The sequence below is a fragment of the Lissotriton helveticus genome, chromosome 10 (assembly GCF_964261635.1).
Source record: "Lissotriton helveticus chromosome 10, aLisHel1.1, whole genome shotgun sequence".
In the NCBI taxonomy this organism is placed as follows: Eukaryota; Metazoa; Chordata; class Amphibia; order Caudata; family Salamandridae; genus Lissotriton; species Lissotriton helveticus.
The window spans coordinates 1205764039-1205788024 of record NC_136071.1 but is presented as its reverse complement, the minus strand read 5'-3'; the positions used below and the strand labels follow the sequence as shown (position 1 = coordinate 1205788024).

General features: G+C 51.3%; 1 protein-coding gene across 2 annotated transcripts in view; it reads right to left on the bottom strand.

The window, feature by feature from the left end:
* The window catches only part of LOC144785694 (protein eva-1 homolog C-like), a 273449-nt gene that overhangs the window by 202300 nt on the left and 47163 nt on the right, over window positions 1–23986 (bottom strand). For both annotated transcript variants that reach the window (XM_078664485.1, XM_078664486.1), the window contains exon 2: window positions 14715–14923. In XM_078664485.1, the coding sequence (XP_078520611.1) occupies window positions 14715–14923 (209 nt within the window). The remainder of the gene's footprint in view (window positions 1–14714; window positions 14924–23986) is intronic.

Below are 23986 nucleotides of genomic sequence, written 5' to 3'. Positions count from 1 at the left end.
AGTGGGTGAGCTGAGAGGTGGGGATTAATGCCACACACGGTGAGTGGGTGAGCTGAGAGGTGAGGATTAATGCCACACAAGGTGAGTGGGTGAGCTGAGAGGTGGGGATTAATGCCACACACGGTGAGTGGGTGAGCTGAGAGGTGAGGATTAATGCCACACACGGTGAGTGGGTGAGCTGAGAGGTGGGGATTAATGCCACACACGGTGAGTGGGTGAGCTGAGAGCTGGGGATTAATGCCACACAGGGTGAGTGGGCGAGCTGAGAAGTGCGGATTAATGCCGCACACGGTGAGTGGGTGAGCTGAGAAGTGAGGATTAATGCCACATATGATGAGTGGGTCAGCTGAGAGGTGGGGATTAATGCCACACACGGTGAGTGGGTGAGCTGAGAGGTGAGGATTAATGCCACACACGGTGAGTGGGTGAGCTGAGAAGTGAGGATTAATGCCACACACAGTGAGTGGGTGAGCTGAGAAGTGAGGATTAATGCCACACACGGTGAGTGGGTGGGCTGAGAGGTGGGGATTAATGCCACACACGGTGAGTGGGTGAGCTGAGAGGTGAGGATTAATGCCACACACGGTGAGTGGGTGAGCAAAGAAGTGAGGATTAACGCCACACACGGTGAGTGGGTGAGCTGAGAGGTGGGGATTAATGCCACACACGGTGAGTGGGTGAGCTGAGAGCTGGGGATTAATGTCATACACGGCGAGTGGGTGAGCTGAGGATTAATGCCACACACAGTGAGTGGGTGAGCTGAGAGCTGTGGATTAATGCCACACACGGTGAGTAGGTGAGCTGAGAGGTGGGGATTAATGCCACTCACTGTGAGTGGGTGAGCTGAGAGGTGGGGGATTAATGCCGCACACGGTGAGTGGGTGAGCTGAGAGCTGGGGATTAATGCCACACATGATGAGTGGGTGAGCTGAGAAGTGAGGATTAATGCCACACATGGTTAGTGGGTGAGCTGAGAGCTGGGGATTATTGCCACACATGGTGAGTGGGTGAGCTGAGAAGTGAGGATTAATGCCACACACGGTGAGTGGGTGAGCTAAGAGGTGAGGATTAATGCCACACACGATGAGTGGGTGAGCTGAGAGCTGGGGATTAATGCCACACACGGTGAGTGGGTGAGCTGAGAGGTGAGGATTAATGCCACACACGGTGAGTGGGTGAGCTGAGAAGTGAGGATTAATGCCACACACGGTGAGTGGGTGAGCTGAGAAGTGAGGATTAATGCCACACACGGTGAGTGGGTGAGCTGAGAAGTGAGGATTAATGCCACACACGGTGAGTGGGTGAGCTGAGAAGTGAGGATTAATGCCACACACGGTGAGTGGGTGAGCTGAGAGGTGGGGATTAATGCCACACACGGTGAGTGGGTGAGCTGAGAGGTGAGGATTAATGCCACACACGGTGAGTGGGTGAGCAAAGAAGTGAGGATTAACGCCACACACGGTGAGTGGGTGAGCTGAGAGGTGGGGATTAATGCCACACACGGTGAGTGGGTGAGCTGAGAGGTGGGGATTAATGCCATACACGGCGAGTGGGTGAGCTGAGGATTAATGCCACACACAGTGAGTGGGTGAGCTGAGAGCTGTGGATTAATGCCACACACGGTGAGTAGGTGAGCTGAGAGGTGGGGATTAATGCCACTCACTGTGAGTGGGTGAGCTGAGAGGTGGGGGATTAATGCCGCACACGGTGAGTGGGTGAGCTGAGAGCTGGGGATTAATGCCACACACGGTGAGTGGGTGAGCTGAGAGGTCGGGATTAATGCCACACACGGTGAGTGGGTGAGCTGAGAGCTGGGGATTAATGCCACACACAGTGAGTGGGTAAGCTGAGAGGTCGGGATTAATGCCACACACGGTGAGTGGGTGAGCTGAGAGGTCGGGATTAATGCCACACACGGTGAGTGGGTGAGCTGAGAGCTGGGGATTAATGCCACACACAGTGAGTGGGTAAACTGAGAGGTCGGGATTAATGCCACACACGGTGAGTGGGTGAGTTTAGAGGTGAGGATTATTGCCACACACGGTGAGTGGGTGAGCTGAGAGGTGAGGATTAATGCCACACACGGTGAGTGGGTGAGCTGAGAGGTGGGGATTAATGCCACACACGGTGAGTGGGTGAGTTGAGAGGTGGGGATTAATGCCACACACGGTGAGTGGTTTAGCTGAGAGGTGGGGATTAATGCCACACACGGTGAGTGGGTGAGCTGAGAGCTGGGATTAATGCCACACACGGTGAGTGGGTGAGCTGAGAGGTGGGGATTAATGCCACACACGGTGAGTGGGTCAGCTGAGAGGTGAGGATTAATGCCACACGTGGTGAGTGGGTGAGTTGAGAGGTGAGGATTAATGCCACACATTGTGAGTGGGTGAGCTGAGAAGTGAGGATTAATGCCACACACGGTGAGTGGGTGAGTTGAGAGGTGAGGATTAATGCCACACACGGTGAGTGGGTGAGCTGAGAAGTGAGGATTAATGCCACACACGGTGAGTGGGTGAGCTGAGAGGTGAGGATTAATGCCACACACGGTGAGTGGGTGAGCTGAGAGGTGAGGATTAATGCCACACACGGTGAGTGGGTGAGCTGAGAGGACGGGATTAATGCCACACACGGTGAGTGGGTGAGCTGAGAAGTGAGGATTAATGCCACACATGTTGAGTGGGTGAGCTGAGAGGTGGGGATTAATGCCACACACGGTGAGTGGGTGAGCTGAGAGGTCGGGATTAATGCCACACACGGTGAGTGGGTGAGCTGAGAGGGGAGGATTAATGCCACACATGGTGAGTGGCTGAGCTGAGAGGTGAGGATTAATGCCTCACACGTTGAGTGGGTGAGCTGAGAGCTGGGGATTAATGCCACACATGGTGAGTGGGCGAGCTGAGAGGTCGGGATTAATGCCACACACGGTGAGTGGGTGAGCTGAGAGCTGGGGATTAATGCCACACACGGTGAGTGGGTGAGCTGAGAAGTGAGGATTAATGCCACACACGTTGAGTGGGTGAGCTGAGAGCTGGGGATTAATGCCACACACGGTGAGTAGGTGAGCTGAGAGGTGAGGATTAATGCCACACACGGTGAGTAGGTGAGCTCAGAGGTGGGGATTAAATCCACTCACTGTGAGTGGGTGAGCTGAGAGGTGGGGGATTAATGCCGCACACGGTGAGTGGGTGAGCTGAGAGCTGGGGATTAATGCCACACACGATGAGTGGGTGAGCTGAGAAGTGAGGATTAATGCCACACATGGTTAGTGGGTGAGCTGAGAGCTGGGGATTATTGCCACACATGGTGAGTGGGTGAGCTGAGAAGTGAGGATTAATGCCACACACGGTGAGTGGGTGAGCTAAGAGGTGAGGATTAATGCCACACACGATGAGTGGGTGAGCTGAGAGCTGGGGATTAATGCCACACACGGTGAGTGGGTGAGCTGAGAGGTGAGGATTAATGCCACACATGGTGAGTGGGTGAGCTGAGAAGTGAGGATTAATGCCACACACGGTAAGTGGGTGAGCTGAGAAGTGAGGATTAATGCCACACACGGTGAGTGGGTGAGCTGAGAGGTGGGGATTAATGCCACACACGGTGAGTGGGTGAGCTGAGAGGTGAGGATTAATGCCACACACGGTGAGTGGGTAAACTGAGAGGTGGGGATTAATGCCACCCACGGTGAGTGGGTGAGCTGAGAGGTGGGGGATTAATGCCACACACGGTGAGTGGGTGAGCTGAGAGGTGAGGATTAATGCCACACACGGTGAGTGGGTGAGCTGAGAGGTGAGGATTAATGCCACACACGGTGAGTGGGTGAGCTGAGAGGTGAGGATTAATGCCACACACGGTGAATGGGTGAGCTGAGAGGTGGGGATTAATGCCACACACGGTGAGTGGGTGAGCTGAGAGGGGAGGATTAATGCCACACATGGTGAGTGGGTGAGCTGAGAGGTGGGGATTAAGTCCACACACGGTGAGTGGGTGAGCTGAGAGGTGAGGATTAATGCCACACATGGTGAGTGGGTGAGCTGAGAGGTGGGGATTAATGCCACACACGGTGAGTGGTTGAGCTGAGAGGTGAGGATTAATGCCACACATGGTGAGTGGGTGAGCTGAGAGGTGAGGATTAATGCCACACACGGTGAGTGGGTGAGCTGAGAGGTGAGGATTAATGCCACACACGGTGAGTGGGTGAGCTGAGAGCTGGGGATTAATGCCACACAAGGTGAGTGGGTGAGCTGAGAGGTGAGGATTAATGCCACACATGGTGAGTGGGTGAGCTGAGAGGTGGGGATTAATGCCACACACGGTGAGTGGGTGAGCTGAGAGGTGAGGATTAATGCCACACACGGTGAGTGGGTGAGCTGAGAGGTGAGGATTAATGCCACACACGGTGAGTGGGTGAGCTGAGAGGTGAGGATTAATGCCACACATGGTTAGTGGGTGAGCTGAGAGGTGGGGATTAATGCCACACATGGTGAGTGGGTGAGCTGAGAGGTCGGGATTAATGCCACACATGGTGAGTGGGTGAGCTGAGAGGTGAGGATTAATGCCACACATGGTGAGTGGGTGAGCTGAGAGCTGGGGATTAATGCCACACACGGCGAGTGGGTGAGCTGAGAGGTGAGGATTAATACCACACACGGTGAGTGGGTGAGCTGAGAGGTCGGGATTAATGCCACACACGGGGAGTGTGTGAGCTGAGAGGTGAGGATTAATGCCACACACGGTGAGTGGGTGAGCTGAGAAGTGAGGATTAATGCCACACATGGTGAGTGGGTGAGCTGAGAGGTGGGGATTAATGCCACACACGGTGAGTGGGTGAGCTGAGAGGTGGGGATTAATGCCACACACTTTGAGTGGGTGAGCTGAGAGCTGGGGATTAAAACCACACATGGTGAGTGGGTGAGCTGAGAGGTGAGGATTAATGCCACACATGTTGAGTGGGTGAGCTGAGAGCTGGGGAATAATGCCACACATGGTGAGTGGGTGAGCTGAGAGGTCGGGATTAATGCCACACACCGTGAGTGGGTGAGCTGAGAGGTCGGGATTAATGCCACACACGGTGAGTGGGTGAGCTGAGAGGGGAGGATTAATGCCACACATGGTGAGTGGGTGAGCTGAGAGGTGAGGATTAATGCCACACACGTTGAGTGGGTGAGCTGAGAGCTGGGGATTAATGCCACACATGGTGAGTGGGTGAGTTGAGAGGTCGGGATTAATGCCACACACGGTGAGTGGGTGAGCTGAGAGCTGGGGATTAATGCCAGACACGGTGAGTGGGTGAGCTGAGAAGTGAGGATTAATGCCACACACGTTGAGTGGGTGAGCTGAGAGCTGGGGAATAATGCCACACACGGTGAGTAGGTGAGCTGAGAGGTGAGGATTAATGCCACACACAGTGAGTGGGTGAGCTGAGAGGTGAGGATTAATGCCACACACGGTGAGTGGGTGAGCTGAGAGGTCGGGATTAATGCCACACACGGTGAGTGGGTGAGCTGAGAGCTGGGGATTAATGCCACACACAGTGAGTGGGTGAGCTGAGAGGTCGGGATTAATGCCACACACTGTGAGTGGGTGAGGTGAGAGGTGAGGATTATTGACACACACGGTGAGTGGGTGAGCTGAGAGGTGAGGATTAATGCCACAGATCGGTGAGTGGGTGAGCTGAGAGGTGGGGATTAATGCCACACACGGGGAGTGGGTGAGCTGAGAGGTGAGGATTAATGCCACACACGGTGAGTGGGTGAGCTGAGAAGTGAGGATTAATGCCACACATGGTGAGTGGGTGAGCTGAGAGGTGGGGATTAATGCCACACACGGTGAGTGGGTGAGCTGAGAGGTGGGGATTAATGCCACACACTTTGAGTGGGTGAGCTGAGAGCTGGGGATTAAAACCACACATGGTGAGTGGGTGAGCTGAGAGGTGAGGATTAATGCCACACATGTTGAGTGGGTGAGCTGAGAGCTGGGGAATAATGCCACACACATGGTGAGTGGGTGAGCTGAGAGGTCGGGATTAATGCCACACACCGTGAGTGGGTGAGCTGAGAGGTCAGGATTAATGCCACACACGGTGAGTGGGTGAGCTGAGAGGGGAGGATTAATGCCACACATGGTGAGTGGGTGAGCTGAGAGGTGAGGATTAATGCCACACACGTTGAGTGGGTGAGCTGAGAGCTGGGGATTAATGCCACACATGGTGAGTGGGTGAGTTGAGAGGTCGGGATTAATGCCACACACGGTGAGTGGGTGAGCTGAGAGCTGGGGATTAAAGCCAGACACGGTGAGTGGGTGAGCTGAGAAGTGAGGATTAATGCGACACACGTTGAGTGGGTGAGCTGAGAGCTGGGGAATAATGCCACACACGGTGAGTAGGTGAGCTGAGAGGTGAGGATTAATGCCACACACAGTGAGTGGGTGAGCTGAGAGGTGAGGATTAATGCCACACACGGTGAGTGGGTGAGCTGAGAGGTCGGGATTAATGCCACACACGGTGAGTGGGTGAGCTGAGAGCTGGGGATTAATGCCACACACAGTGAGTGGGTGAGCTGAGAGGTCGGGATTAATGCCACACACTGTGAGTGGGTGAGCTGAGAGGTGAGGATTATTGACACACACGGTGAGTGGGTGAGCTGAGAGGTGAGGATTAATGCCACACACGGTGAGTGGGTGAGCTGAGTAGTGGGGATTAATGCCACACACGGTGAGTGGGTGAGCTGAGAGGTGGGGATTAATGCCACACACGGTGAGTGGTTTAGCTGAGAGGTGGGGATTAATGCCACACACGGTGAGTGGGTGAGCTGAGAGCTGGGATTAATGCCACACACGGTGAGTGGGTGAGCTGAGAGGTGGGGATTAATGCCACACACGGTGAGTGGGTCAGCTGAGAGGTGAGGATTAATGCCACACGCGGTGAGTGGGTGAGCTGAGAGGTGAGGATTAATGCCACACATTGTGAGTGGGTGAGCTGAGAAGTGAGGATTAATGCCACACACGGTGAGTGGGTGAGTTGAGAGGTGAGGATTAATGCCACACACTGTGAGTGGGTGAGCTGAGAAGTGAGGATTAATGCCACACACGGTGAGTGGGTGAGCTGAGAGGTGAGGATTAATGCCACACACGGTGAGTGGGTGAGCTGAGAGGTGAGGATTAATGCCACACACGGTGTGGGTGAGCTGAGAGGACGGGATTAATGCCACACACGGTGAGTGGGTGAGCTGAGAAGTGAAGATTAATGCCACACACGGTAAGTGGGTGAGCTGAGAAGTGAGGATTAATGCCACACACGGTGAGTGGGTGAGCTGAGAGGTGGGGATTAATGCCACACACGGTGAGTGGGTGAGCTGAGAGGTGAGGATTAATGCCACACACGGTGAGTGGGTAAATTGAGAGGTGGGGATTAATGCCACCCACGGTGAGTGGGTGAGCTGAGAGGTGGGGGATTAATGCCACACACGGTGAGTGGGTGAGCTGAGAGGTGAGGATTAATGCCACACACGGTGAGTGGGTGAGCTGAGAGGTGAGGATTAATGCCACACACGGTGAGTGGGTGAGCTGAGAGGTGAGGATTAATGCCACACACGGTGAATGGGTGAGCTGAGAGGTGGGGATTAATGCCACACACGGTGAGTGGGTGAGCTGAGAGGGGAGGATTAATGCCACACATGGTGAGTGGGTGAGCTGAGAGGTGGGGATTAATGCCACACACGGTGAGTGGGTGAGCTGAGAGGTGAGGATTAATGCCACACATGGTGAGTGGGTGAGCTGAGAGGTGGGGATTAATGCCACACACGGTGAGTGGGTGAGCTGAGAGGTGAGGATTAATGCCACACATGGTGAGTGGGTGAGCTGAGAGGTGAGGATTAATGCCACACACGGTGAGTGGGTGAGCTGAGAGGTGAGGATTAATGCCACACACGGTGAGTGGGTGAGCTGAGAGCTGGGGATTAATGCCACACAAGGTGAGTGGGTGAGCTGAGAGGTGAGGATTAATGCCACACATGGTGAGTGGGTGAGCTGAGAGGTGGGGATTAATGCCACACACGGTGAGTGGGTGAGCTGAGAGGTGAGGATTAATGCCACACACGGTGAGTGGGTGAGCTGAGAGGTGAGGATTAATGCCACACACGGTGAGTGGGTGAGCTGAGAGGTGAGGATTAATGCCACACATGGTGAGTGGGTGAGCTGAGAGGTGGGGATTAATGCCACACATGGTGAGTGGGTGAGCTGAGAGGTCGGGATTAATGCCACACATGGTGAGTGGGTGAGCTGAGAGGTGAGGATTAATGCCACACATGGTGAGTGGGTGAGCTGAGAGCTGGGGATTAATGCCACACACGGCGAGTGGGTGAGCTGAGAGGTGAGGATTAATACCACACACGGTGAGTGGGTGAGCTGAGAGGTCGGGATTAATGCCACACACGGGGAGTGTGTGAGCTGAGAGGTGAGGATTAATGCCACACACGGTGAGTGGGTGAGCTGAGAAGTGAGGATTAATGCCACACATGGTGAGTGGGTGAGCTGAGAGGTGGGGATTAATGCCACACACGGTGAGTGGGTGAGCTGAGAGGTGGGGATTAATGCCACACACTTTGAGTGGGTGAGCTGAGAGCTGGGGATTAAAACCACACATGGTGAGTGGGTGAGCTGAGAGGTGAGGATTAATGCCACACATGTTGAGTGGGTGAGCTGAGAGCTGGGGAATAATGCCACACATGGTGAGTGGGTGAGCTGAGAGGTCGGGATTAATGCCACACACCGTGAGTGGGTGAGCTGAGAGGTCGGGATTAATGCCACACACGGTGAGTGGGTGAGCTGAGAGGGGAGGATTAATGCCACACATGGTGAGTGGGTGAGCTGAGAGGTGAGGATTAATGCCACACGCGGTGAGTGGGTGAGCTGAGAGGTGAGGATTAATGCCACACATTGTGAGTGGGTGAGCTGAGAAGTGAGGATTAATGCCACACACGGTGAGTGGGTGAGTTGAGAGCTGGGGATTAATGCCAGACACGGTGAGTGGGTGAGCTGAGAAGTGAGGATTAATGCCACACACGGTGAGTGGGTGAGCTGAGAGGTGAGGATTAATGCCACACACGGTGAGTGGGTGAGCTGAGAGGTGAGGATTAATGCCACACACGGTGTGGGTGAGCTGAGAGGACGGGATTAATGCCACACACGGTGAGTGGGTGAGCTGAGAAGTGAAGATTAATGCCACACACGGTAAGTGGGTGAGCTGAGAAGTGAGGATTAATGCCACACACGGTGAGTGGGTGAGCTGAGAGGTGGGGATTAATGCCACACACGGTGAGTGGGTGAGCTGAGAGGTGAGGATTAATGCCACACACGGTGAGTGGGTAAACTGAGAGGTGGGGATTAATGCCACCCACGGTGAGTGGGTGAGCTGAGAGGTGGGGGATTAATGCCACACACGGTGAGTGGGTGAGCTGAGAGGTGAGGATTAATGCCACACACGGTGAGTGGGTGAGCTGAGAGGTGAGGATTAATGCCACACACGGTGAGTGGGTGAGCTGAGAGGTGAGGATTAATGCCACACATGGTGAATGGGTGAGCTGAGAGGTGGGGATTAATGCCACACACGGTGAGTGGGTGAGCTGAGAGGGGAGGATTAATGCCACACATGGTGAGTGGGTGAGCTGAGAGGTGGGGATTAATGCCACACACGGTGAGTGGGTGAGCTGAGAGGTGAGGATTAATGCCACACATGGTGAGTGGGTGAGCTGAGAGGTGGGGATTAATGCCACACACGGTGAGTGGGTGAGCTGAGAGGTGAGGATTAATGCCACACATGGTGAGTGGGTGAGCTGAGAGGTGAGGATTAATGCCACACACGGTGAGTGGGTGAGCTGAGAGGTGAGGATTAATGCCACACACGGTGAGTGGGTGAGCTGAGAGCTGGGGATTAATGCCACACAAGGTGAGTGGGTGAGCTGAGAGGTGAGGATTAATGCCACACATGGTGAGTGGGTGAGCTGAGAGGTGGGGATTAATGCCACACACGGTGAGTGGGTGAGCTGAGAGGTGAGGATTAATGCCACACACGGTGAGTGGGTGAGCTGAGAGGTGAGGATTAATGCCACACACGGTGAGTGGGTGAGCTGAGAGGTGAGGATTAATGCCACACATGGTGAGTGGGTGAGCTGAGAGGTGGGGATTAATGCCACACATGGTGAGTGGGTGAGCTGAGAGGTCGGGATTAATGCCACACATGGTGAGTGGGTGAGCTGAGAGGTGAGGATTAATGCCACACATGGTGAGTGGGTGAGCTGAGAGCTGGGGATTAATGCCACACACGGCGAGTGGGTGAGCTGAGAGGTGAGGATTAATACCACACACGGTGAGTGGGTGAGCTGAGAGGTCGGGATTAATGCCACACACGGGGAGTGGGTGAGCTGAGAGGTGAGGATTAATGCCACACACGGTGAGTGGGTGAGCTGAGAAGTGAGGATTAATGCCACACATGGTGAGTGGGTGAGCTGAGAGGTGGGGATTAATGCCACACACGGTGAGTGGGTGAGCTGAGAGGTGGGGATTAATGCCACACACTTTGAGTGGGTGAGCTGAGAGCTGGGGATTAAAGCCACACATGGTGAGTGGGTGAGCTGAGAGGTGAGGATTAATGCCAAACATGTTGAGTGGGCGAGCTGAGAGCTGGGGAATAATGCCACACATGGTGAGTGGGTGAGCTGAGAGGTCGGGATTAATGCCACACACCGTGAGTGGGTGAGCTGAGAGGTCGGGATTAATGCCACACACGGTGAGTGGGTGAGCTGAGAGGGGAGGATTAATGCCACACATGGTGAGTGGGTGAGCTGAGAGGTGAGGATTAATGCCACACACGTTGAGTGGGTGAGCTGAGAGCTGGGGATTAATGCCACACATGGTGAGTGGGTGAGTTGAGAGGTCGGGATTAATGCCACACACGGTGAGTGGGTGAGCTGAGAGCTGGGGATTAATGCCAGACACGGTGAGTGGGTGAGCTGAGAAGTGAGGATTAATGCCACACACGTTGAGTGGGTTAGCTGAGAGCTGGGGAATAATGCCACACACGGTGAGTAGGTGAGCTGAGAGGTGAGGATTAATGCCACACACAGTGAGTGGGTGAGCTGAGAGGTGAGGATTAATGCCACACACGGTGAGTGGGTGAGCTGAGAGGTCGGGATTAATGCCACACACGGTGAGTGGGTGAGCTGAGAGCTGGGGATTAATGCCACACACAGTGAGTGGGTGAGCTGAGAGGTCGGGATTAATGCCACACACGGTGAGTGGGTGAGCTGAGAGGTGAGGATTATTGACACACACGGTGAGTGGGTGAGCTGAGAGGTGAGGATTAATGCCACACACGGTGAGTGGGTGAGCTGAGAGGTGGGGATTAATGCCACACACGGTGAGTGGGTGAGCTGAGAGGTGGGGATTAATGCCACACACGGTGAGTGGTTTAGCTGAGAGGTGGGGATTAATGCCACACACGGTGAGTGGGTGAGCTGAGAAGTGAGGATTAATGCCACACACGGTGAGTGGGTGAGCTGAGAGGTGAGGATTAATGCCACACACGGTGAGTGGGTGAGCTGAGAGGTGAGGATAAATGCCACACACGGTGAGTGGGTGAGCTGAGAGGACGGGATTAATGCCACACACGGTGAGTGGGTGAGCTGAGAAGTGAAGATTAATGCCACACACGGTGAGTGGGTGAGCTGAGAGGTCGGGATTAATGCCACACACGGTGAGTGGGTGAGCTGAGAAGTGAGGATTAATGCCACACATGGTGAGTGGGTGAGCTGAGAGGTGAGAATTAATGCCACACACGGTGAGTGGGTGAGCTGAGAGGTGAGGATTAATGCCACACATGGTGAGTAGGTGAGCTGAGAGGTGAGGATTAATGCCACACACGGTGAGTGGGTGAGTTGAGACCTGGGATTAATGCCACACACGGTGAGTGGGTGAGCTGAGAGGTGGGGATTAATGCCACACACGGTGAGTGGGTCAGCTGAGAGGTGAGGATTAATGCCACACGCGGTGAGTGGGTGAGCTGAGAAGTGAGGATTAATGCCACACACGGTGAGTGGGTGAGCTGAGAGGTCGGGATTAATGCCACACACGGTGAGTGGGTGAGCTGAGAAGTGAGGATTAATCCCACACACGGTGAGTGTGTGAGCTGAAAGGTGAGGATTAATGCCACACATGGTGAGTGTGAGCTGAGAGGTGAGGATTAATGCCACACATGGTGAGTGTGAGCTGAGAGGTGAGGATTAATGCCACACACGGTGAGTGGGTGAGCTGAGAGGTGGGATGTTGGGGAGAGGAGATGGCCTCAGAGGGCTGGAGACCCCCCACTGGCTTCAGAATCAATCCTGGATCTCAGGAGATCTGGAGATGGACCTTCTTAATAGGCCACAGTTTCTTTAAAAAGGAGATTGGAGCCCCCTCAAGGAACGCTTTTTAAACCACTTGAAGGGTGAGAGTGAAGCCAGGGCGTTGGAGAAACACACCAATAGATCCTCTTTGCTCCTGAAATCCATAACAGGTACTGAACCGAACCTCACAGCTGCTACACATCCTTGGGACACATCATCGCTTACAACATTTCGTCTGGACTCTTAACATATAATGATCTGTCCTCCCCCCCCCCCCCCGTCCGTATGATCCCCACGCACTCTTAACTTCTCCTTCTGACGCCTGCTCCCCCCAAACCTTGACACATTTGATTTTATTTTGTAAATGTTATGAATTTTTACGTAAAAAGTATTTAATACCATTTTTTTAAATCCTTGGGTTTCGTCCAATTTTGACCCCTTTTTTATATTTACAGCTGTTAGCTGATCATGTGGTGATACGGGCGGTTGCGGCCTATCTAAAAGGAGTCCTGTAATGGAATACAATTATGTGCGCCTCACTTACAATGATATAATATATAGATTGGCTTTCTTTCCCCTGAATTGTACTTAATGTTTATAGATTGTGCAATCTGAACGTATTATTCTGGAATGCATATTTTAATGTTGTTAATATATTTATGCAGATCTTCTGTTTTTTTTTATCTTTTATGATTATGATACATGATCGAATAATGATTTATTACTGCTACTCTACTTTAATTACGTTTTCTTTTTAATAATGGTGTTTTATGGTATTGTTTTTTTTGTTTGATATTTTATTGTATATTTTATGGTAATTTTTTTTCAAGTAAATTAGGGTATAGATCATAGGATGTGGGGTTTAATGGGGCTTTTGTTAGGTAGTTATTTTTAAAAATTTTCATGTTACTTAATGTTATTTGATTAATGTGTTAATTATGTTATATTTTTTAATTAGTATTTATTTCTTTAAATGTTTAAGCTTTTTAATTATATACCAACTTTTAATTTCAGATTGTGGGCTTTATTTGGGATGGTGTGGTTAGTATGTTTAAAGCATATATACATTAAATTTAATTGTTAACCGCAGTGCGCCAGCGCCTCTAGCGCCCAGTGCAGTGGAGCAGTGCCTAAACACTGCCTCTAGTGCTCACTGCAGTGCACCAGTGCCTCTAGAGCCCAGTGCAGTGGAGCAGTGCCTAAACACTGCCTCCAGTGCTCACCGCAGTGCACCAGTGCCTCTAGAGCCCAGTGCAGTGGAGCAGTGCCTAAACACTGAATCAAGGGTTCACCGCAGTGCACCAGTGCCTCTAGAGCCCAGTGCAGTGGAGCAGTGCCTAAACACTGCCTCTAGTGCTCACTGCAGTGCACCAGTGCCTTTAGAGCCCAGTGCAGTGGAGCAGTGCCTAAACACTGCCTCCAGTGCTCACCGCAGTGCACCAGTGCCTCTAGAGCCCAGTGCAGTGGAGCAGTGCCTAAACACTGCCTCTAGTGCTCACCGCAGTGCACCAGTGCCTCTAGAGCCCAGTGCAGTGAAGCAGTGCCTAAACACTGCCTCCAGTGCTCACCGCAGTGCACCAGTGCCTCTAGAGCCCAGTGCAGTGGAGCAGTGCCTAAACACTGCCTCCAGTGCTCACCGCAGTGCACCAGTGCCTCTAGAGCTCAGTGCAGTGGAGCAGTGCCTAAGCAGTGCCTCCAGTGTTCACCGCAGTGCGCCAGTGCCTCTAGAGCCAGTGCAGTGGCGCAGTGCCTAAACACTGCCTCCAGTGCTCACTGCAGTGCACCAGTGCCTCTAGAGCCCAGTGCAGTGGAGCAGTGCCTAAACACTGCCTCCAGTGCTCACCGCAGTGCACCAGTGCCTCTAGAGCCCAGTGCAGTGGAGCAGTGCCTAAACACAGCCTCCAGTGCTCACCGCAGTGCACCAGTGCCTCTAGAGCTCAGTGCAGTGGAGCAGTGCCTAAGCAGTGCCTCCAGTGTTCACCGCAGTGCGCCAGTGCCTCTAGAGCCAGTGCAGTGGCGCAGTGCCTAAACACTGCCTCCAGTGCTCACTGCAGTGCACCAGTGCCTCTAGAGCCCAGTGCAGTGGAGCAGTGCCTAAACACTGCCTCCAGTGCTCACCGCAGTGCACCAGTGCCTCTAGAGCCCAGTGCAGTGGAGCAGTGCCTAAGCAGTGCCTCCAGTGCTCACCGCAGTGCGCCAGTGCCTCCAGTGCTCACTGCAGTGCACCAATGCCTCGAGAGCCCATGTCAGTGGAACATTCCCTGAGCAGTGCCTCCAGTGCTCACCGCAGTGGAGCAGTGCCTGCCCACCCACAGTCGTGATTCACAGCGCTTGTACCTGGATGGCCACTGGCGAGGAGCAGTAGGTGTCTTCACTGACGTCACTCAGGTTGCCGGTTGGGCTGGGGCACAGGTTCCGGCTGGGCACTCGGCGTCCATAGAAGGCGGACAGGACACTGATTGAGGTCTTGTGAGGGCAGGTGACCCCCAGCTGCCCCCCCTCACAGGCGCTGGCAGTGTGGTTCTTCAGCACCTTCTCCAGGTAACCTGCAGATTGAAACAGACAGGCATTCAATCCAGCAGACTCTTGTCTCACCTCTGACTGACTCTGCCCCAACCCTGCTGGCACCTTAGGAAGCCCGACTGAGCTGTGACTGACTGTAACCCATCATTGCTGGTACCTTAAGAGACTCGACTGAGCTGTGACTGACTCTGACCCATCCCTACTGGCACCTGAAGAGGCCTGACTGAGCTGTGACTGACTCTGACCCATCCCTGCTGGGACATTAAGAGGCCCGACTGAGCTGTGACTGACTCTGACCCAACCATACTGGCACCTTCAGAGGCCCGACTGAGCTGTGACTGACTCTGACCCATCCCTGCTGGGACATTAAGAGGCTCAACTGAGCTGTGACTGACCCGCCCCAACCCTACTGGCACCTGAAGAGGCCTGACTGAGCTGTGACTGACTCTGACCCATCACTGTTGGCACCTTAAGAGGCCCGACTGAGCTGTGACTGACCCGCCCCAACCCTGCTGGCACCTTAGGAAGCCCGACTGAGCTGTGACTGACTGTAACCCATCATTGCTGGTACCTTAAGAGACTCGACTGACCTGTGACTGACTCTGACCCATCACTGTTGGCACCTTAGGAGGCTCAACTGAGCTGTCACTGACTCCGACCCATCCTTGCTGGTACCTTAAGAGGCTCAACTGAGCTGTGACTGACCTGCCCCAACCCTACTGGCACCTTAAGAGGCCTGACTGAGCTGTGAATGAATCCTCAATGAACAACAAATTCGACGCTGATGACAGAACCGCTCCGTCATCAGCCGCGGTAGCGCTGTGCTGATGACGGAGCGGTTCCGTCAGGGCCCTGCCGCCGCGCCTGCACGGCGCTGATTTTGCGCCTGCGCGGCGCGTTCTATTGAGCAGGCGGGGCTATGACAGAACCGCTCCGTCATCAGCACAGCTCACCCGAGGCTGGTGACGGAGCGGTTCCGTCACCAGCGTGTGAGCACCGCGCGGCCCCCCCCCCCGCCCCCTTAGTGCTGCGACGGAATAGCCGCCGCAGCGAAGGAACTAAATCACACAAAGAATGTGGACCATCTTGCTTGGATGTAACTTTTACTAATTGTTAACTACGTATAAAGTTAACTGAGCTTAAAAATGACACAAAGGCCCCGATTATGATGCTGGTGGGACACTCGTCCGACTGACATCGTCTCGGAATGGAAACCGTCCGACACGTAGTCAGTGGTTCCATCTGACACATCAGGATGTGACCATCATGAGGCGGTTGGAAACATCCATTTTTCCACTGCGGCTTATACTGTGGCTGGAAAAGCGCCTCAGCACACACAGCATTGGGAAAATGAATGTTTGCAAACACCCATGCACGGCGTGCCAGCACCGCGTGGTGCTTGGCACGCGGGGTATGGATGTTTGTGGGGGCACCACAGGCGCCCCCAGGCCTCATAGTGGAGGCAGCAGAGGGATGGGGAGTTGCTAGGGCCCCTCAAAGTCAGTTTCCGACAGCCGGACCGGCGTTGAAAGGCTGTATGAAAGGGACATTGTAATGCCTACTGCAGTGCCTGAGTGCGCACCGCCCTGTTATAGGGTATTACATTCCAACCGGCGGTCGGACGGGTTCCTTGAGCCCCTCGGAAGTGTCAGTCGGTCCCTCCGCCCGCTGCCTCCAACCGCAGCGCATCAAAATGTGTCGGTCGGACTGCGACAGCAGATGTTGGTCGGACCGCCACCGGCGGCTTGTGGATTGCGATCCGGCCGACATCATAATGAGGCCCAAAGTGAGAACATGTTGGTAGACACATTGATGTTGAATTGTTTGAGGCCTGCTGGTGTTTTAAGTCTGGCAACAAACAGCATTATCTGAGCTTTTGTAGTTATTTTTTTAAAACACATATAGAGCAGGTTTGGTTCTGCCCCTTGTGAACATGTCTCTCTCACCTGATGATGGCGGCTGTTTCATGTACCATTCCGCCTCCAATGGAGCTGGCAGTACAAAGCAGAAGGGACTATTTTACGCTCGCAAAGAGGTTTCAGCGTGTCTGAACTTTGACCGTCGCTGCAGGAGCAGCTTACTTCCTTTTCCAGCCCTTTTCCAGGCTCTACAAACACCAGCGCGAGGAGCAGTGTGTGAGCGAGGCCGCAGAGGAGGTGAGAGGTGCGGCCCCGGGACTGCGAGGACCAGCAAGCAACACCAACAGCTGGTCCTCTTCCCGAGGGAGCCGCGCCCACTCCCAGTGCCACGCCCCCTCTGACCCAATAGCTACTAAAGAGAGAGTACACCACGCAACGCGGGACGCGCGCGGGTCGCAGCCCGGGCAAAGCCCGGGCCAAGGGCGGGCCCGTTGTTGCCCGTTAGTGCCCAGTAGAGACCGGACCGGGCCACCCCCCTTAATTTTAGTAACTATTGAAACCTCAGTCAGTAGATCAAAATCATGCCACCGAAAACCAGGAGTACTACAAAGACAAAATCCAAGAACGCCCAGGAGGTAGCACGAATAACCGGGCCTATTGACTTATTCATCTCACGAACTCACGAGGTAATCAACCAGAGTATCTCGCTTCTTGAAAAAAGAGTGTCACTGGACCTCATGAATGCCAAACGATCATCTCTAGGTTCTATAGCGACCGCCACTTCTCCCATTGACCTTAACTCCCATAATTGTTCCCTTCCTGTGTCCGCGTCTGTTCCCGACATTAATACAGTCCCATCCATAGTAGACCTTTCCGTAACTCAGTCTGAGTCTGATCCATCATTAACTTTAGACGACCTAGAGGCAACCCCTGATTTGGCGGCCTGTCAAATTCAGGAAGAATCCCAGACCAACTCAAATTCGCACCTCCAAGGAGAAAGGGAAGGAGCCATCCCAAAACAAGGCAGCACAAAACCCATTGATGACACAGCAGCCATGGCTCCTTATTCAGATCATGTTACAGACTATCTAAACCTCACAACACAATCCCTGCAACAAAACACGCTACTTCCCCCTGTAGCCAATCCTCCTCATTCTATAACCTCAAACGAGGCAACCGACAACCTCTGCAGAACATGCAAAGTTACCTCACAAGTTCTGACCACAATAAAAGATCTCATGTTTCAGTATCTGAAACCCATCCAACTCAGCATCAGAAACCTAGAAGCTCAGCTGAACATACTTTCTGCAACAATTCTTGATACCAACACACGCATAGAAATAAAGGGCCAGCGAAATCCCCCGCAGTCCTCAAAAACCTATCCTCAACCACAACCACCTAAAGCAATAAAGCGACCAAATCCGACTGCCTTACCCCCAAAAAATCAAAATCAAAATACTATGAATCAAAATCCACAAATCACAACGCCCAGATTGCAGCAGAGTAAAACCACCGTGGTGGCGAACCAACAAACATCTAATATAGGCCCGGCTACCCTTGGCACCCCAGGACCTGTGACAAATAATCCCAGCAATCTGCACTCTATAAAAAAGCCAGCACCTCTTCCACCAAAATCAGCGGTCCCCCAGCCTTCTCCAAAAATTTCCCCAAAAAAACACCAGCAATCAGACGTCCAGCTCACTTGCCTCCAGAAGCCACTCCGTATACAATAATACTTACTGGTGTACCAGAACTAACCCATGATACACCTGAAACTGCATGGTCACTCAAGAACAAAGTCATGCAATGGCTAAGCATTAACAGGCCTTTAGAACCCCATCACTCGGGAGGGATCTCCTCAACCCGCAGGGTAGTATGGGTAGGTAAAACAGCAAAAACGACTCGCGGGGACTGCATTTTAGTAACTTGCAGAGACCCCTCCGTAGTGGATCACATCTGCGCGTGGCCCTCGCTGGAAAAAAAGGGGGGAATTGATGCCCGGCATCTTTCTTTCTTTTATCCCCCAGCGAGACAACATCGATACACTCCACCCTGGAACTGGCACCAGACCCCTAAAGAACCATGGAACCAGATGGAGTATACCTATGACCACGGTAGCAGAAATGCCCCGAGAGATTGGCCAAGGCAATACTGGCAAGATAGGCCCCTTCAATCCAACGAAGGCTGGCAGGGTTTTCCAACGCAGAACCGCTTCGACTGCCTTGAGATGGTCGATTGACCACTCAGGGTTGAACCCAGGAACATAAACATCATTATCACCCCACAACTAACAAACCCAATCCAGCTCCGAGTACCCTCGGACCCCATTCCAACCAATCATAAAAACCTACTCCCGGAAACGGAAATTGTCTCCCTCAACACTTTTAATAATCCTACACGCACAACCTCCATAGAACGAGACAGAATCACTACTGGCTTGTACCACCAGCAAATCACAACCCCTAAAGCTTCTCCTAACCCCTCACAGGTCCAAATACTTGAACCGTTAGAAATCCAGACCGCGAATACCTTGTTAGCTACACCCCACGTCACTGTTGACTCCACAAACCTGAGTTTCTCCACTGCATACTGGAACATTGCAGGCTTGTCCTCAAAAATAACACTGGGGCTATGGTTAGATACGGCCAGGGAACATCAGATACTGTGCCTACAAGAAACTTGGTGCACAACCCCATTACACCTCGCTGGATATAAAACCCTGTTTACCTCAGCGGTGCAGGGTAATATGGGCAGACCAAAGGGGGGGTTAACGACCTATGTTGCTAATACCCTCCCTCTCAGAGTGAAATTACTAAAGGAGTCTCCAACATTCCAAATCATGCAAATTAAGCAGATAACAGCACCCAAAGACAATAACTATATATTCATAAATTACTATAATAACTCTGGTACCGCGGACTGCTGGTCAAACCTAGAAGAGATCGCCACATTTTTATCTTCGTTCCAAAACGATAACAATACATCCATAACACATATCATCTGGGGTGGCGATTTCAACTCCCCTTTGTGCCCAAATCATAAAAAGGGAATCTGTGGTCTCCAAAATGAACTTGGTAACCCTATACCTCACTTCGTCCACTCGATATGTGGAAATAAACTTAACGATATCCTATTCTCCTTAGATATGGATCACGTGAACGAACTGGTTGACCCGCAGCAGGATTTCTTACCTACCTTTCATGGGCGAGGTCACTCCACAACCATAGACTACATAATAGCCTCTAACTCACTAAAAGGGAAAATAGCGAACTTTGAAATTGGGTCAAACCCAATAAGTGACCATTACCCGCTTAGTGTAAAAATCAACATCAAACGGGCAACAGCTCACCCTGTAAAGCTGAGCTCCCTTAACCAGCAATCACTGTCCATGAACAAACTGAATGGGTACACAGTTAAATGGGCCAAGATCGACCCGGAAGAAGTGACACAGAGGGTCCTTGGAAAAACTGATAAATGGCTATCCAAATGTATGTCTCTGGAGACACCACCGCAGATAATCGTCAGTTGTTTCCAAAAAATTCAGGAAACAATAAGGGATGAGCTATTTGTCAACTTGAAAAACAAGATTAAGTCCCCTACCACGAGATGGTTCGACACTGCCTGTCGGAAGGCACTTTCATCTCTTAAAGAAGCCTTGCGTAAACCGACGAGAGATCCCCATGAAATTTCTTACCTGAGAAAAATCTACAACTCTGCAAGGCAAGACCGCAAAAAACAAATCAAAAAGGATCTTTGGCTACGATTACATGATAGTGCCCGGAGAAAAGACAGTACCGCATTCTGGCAAATCATAAGATCTCCTCTCCTGGCCAACAGCACAGACACTGAACATCTTGATGTGGCAATAACCGAGGAAGACTGGGTTTTCCACTTTGCAAAAATTTTTGGAACACCCCCAGATTCCGCAGCAGATAAACCAACATGTGAGGGCCAGCAAACGAGAAATGCCATCTATCCGATCAAAATGTACTTTCATCTTAACGAAATTATAAAAGCAATCAGGGCTTCCAAAACAGGCAAGGCCCCGGCCCTGATGGCGTTCCAATGGACTTGTTCCTCCACGATGTAGGCTTTTGGTCGCAGATAATCACCCGGGTTATGTCAGCAGTAGCGTCGATCGGTCTCTTCCACTCATGGTCGACCTCAATCCTCCTACCCATTTTTAAAAAAGGCGACCGCAACGACCCCGCTTGCTACAGACCAATCTCCCTTCTGGACTCCATGGGCAAGATTGCAGGTCGAGTACTCCTGGACCGATTACAATCCTGGGCCCGGGAGAATAACATCATAACCGACCTGCAATATGGTTTCCAGAAGGGGCTCGGGACCGTGGAGCAGGCCCTCAATCTTGTTCTCCTGGCTGGTAAATACGTTCACGCCAAAGGAGGAAACATCTTCCTCGTTTATGTCGACCTAAGTGCGGCATTCGACTGCGTCCAGCACGCGAAACTCTGGCAAATACTAAGCGACCTTGGCGTGGATCCCCCGATAATAACCTTTCTACGAGAACTCTACTCAAATGCTGAAGGCCGAGTAAGATTTGGTACCAGCGGCGAACTGTCCCGTCCATTCCAAATACTGAAGGGAGTAAGACAGGGATGCGTACTGGCTCCCTTCCTGTTCAACCTTTACACAAATGGGCTTGAACAGGCTATGTTGGAAGGGAGCCAGGACCTCCCCCAGATAAATCATCGCCCGATACCCACATTGTTGTATGCTGACGATTCAGTCATTTTAGCACGGACTTTAAACCAACTCCAGACACAAATCAATAAATACGCAGCATTCATGGACTCACTTGGCCTCAAAATAAACATCAAGAAAACTTTCACAATGCATATCGGTCCCAGGATCAAAAACCCTAAACCAATCATGGTTGATAACAACAAACTGGAAAAAACTCCAGTTTACCCATACCTGGGAATCCTAGTGGACGACGCAATGAATTGGCGAAAGGCAATTGAAGCCAGGAATCTCCACTTCCGTCGTGCAACATCTGCACTAACCTCTTTCTCGAGGAAATTGGGGAAACCAGCTCCACCTGAACTCCTGACCATATACTATGCAAAATGCCATAGTGTGGCCACCTATGGAGCTGGTATCTGGGGCCACGGACGTATCGACCAGTTACAGGTCACTGAAAATGCTTTTATAAAATACATCTTAGCCCTCCCTCAAAGTTCCCCGATACTAGCCTCACACCGAGAGCTTGGCATGGAATACATTATTGACACCGTTCGATGCCAGCCTATCTTACTGTGGCATCGAATATGGAGCAACCCCGAATGCCACCTAACTCGCTCCCTCATCACTGACTGTTTAGCGCTCACAAACTGGCGAAAAATCCCGTGGCTAACCTATATATGTAACTTTTTTAAAGACCTGGACTGTGAGTCCTACTTTGAAGAACCTCCCTCAGTGGAAGACATTTCTAGGAAACAGCTAAACACAATGTGCATGGCCCATCTGAGGGATCTACGGAACCAGGCAGAGATCACTAAACCACTAAACGAAAAAATCTGTGCCCAACAGTCTGAAAAATGCATACAGCCCTATCTGACGTATTTTTTATCCAGCAATGTAATTAACTAGCCTGCACACCTACCTAATTTCAACCAATTTTGTAGAATGTAAATCGAGTTTACTAGGTATGGGAGCTATCCCAGTTATGAATTGTGCCCACAATCCTGTGTACAACAGCTCTGTAAGGACCTGGTGAAACCAGGTCAGACTGGGAGCTCAACCTTAGTCCATTAACGGTTTCATCAATATACAAACAAATTTATAGGTACTTGTCCAAATTTAAACATAATATACCATACAAAAGTTCTCATTCAAAATGATCGTTTTTACTGTACATGATTCAACTCAATCGTGTAAATGAACAAGTCTGAAAATTCTGATCATTGTGTGATATACTTCAGCTTAATACATTGTTACAACACAAGTGTATTTGTCTTTTCAAAAAATCAATCAAAAAAGCATCATAAACATCAAAACATATCCCAATGCATTTCGGGTCACTACTGGACCCTTCTTCAGGGGTTATTCTTTTCCAAACAAAGTTGAATCCTTATTGTTCAGTGAATGTTCAATTCAAAAAACACTTCACAGTTGTATCGCAGACCCTGTAAAATAGTAATAATCGCCATGATGGAAATGTGAGTATTCTCAAGTAAAAGATACTACTACACTATATCTAGTGTGATTGATCGTAAGGGGTGAACTTAAAGAAACTAGGTAGTGCGGGAGTGTGTGGAACCAACGTGAATACGTGAGTGTTGTTCTCGAAATTCTAACTAAGAAAGTATTAAAATGTCATCTACCACGTGTTTCTATACCAGTCACCAAACACCAAGTGAAAAAACAAGCAACACCCCAGTGCGACTCGTGTGCACCAAAAAATCACAAAACCAATGAGACAATGCCGGCTTACCCGCCCATCAAAAGCACTAGCGGATGGTCTTGAGAATTCAACGAGACTATCCGGTTCTAAAAATGCGTAAATACATCTATCAGTCAACGAATCGTATGAGACAAAGAAACGTCTCTAAGCCACAACATCTTTCAACTGGCTTACCGAAAAAAACGAGCACTGTGCGCAGAAATGCCTTTGTTCACACCATCTGCGGTTCTTCAAGAGACCCGATTACCTGAAGCGCACTATAATGTACAGGGGGAAGTATATTAGTTACCCGCCTTTATTTAACTCGTGTGATATGCAATCACAAACCGCGAAAAGCGCTTAAGAAGTTCCTACCTTCAGTCTCACAGCGTGCTCTGACCCTCGACCTCGTGAAAGCTTCCGGAAACAACATCCGGTCTAAAACGCCCTGTTTAAATGGTCTGACGCCCTGCACTTTAACTGATAGTCCGTTCTCTGTGCATGCGGTCTTAAAGGGCTAAATGCTTATCAGAGGCTCAAACGCTCACAGAATCGAGTTCAAAAAACGTGATAGAATATGTAGTGTATCTGGATTAAGAGAGGTGGTATTCAAAATACTACCGTTTATTGGACCAGACTCGCCGATAAACCAAAACCATAGGTGAAATCAGAAGGTGCCAATGTTTTAAAACCCCGTGAAACCCCCAGTGAAACATCAGAAAGGTGCCGATATATTCCATGAAAACCCCGATGTAAGCGCCTGATGTAATCAGGTTCAACTAATGTGCCAACTAATGTGCCAATCACTGGACAAAAGCAAT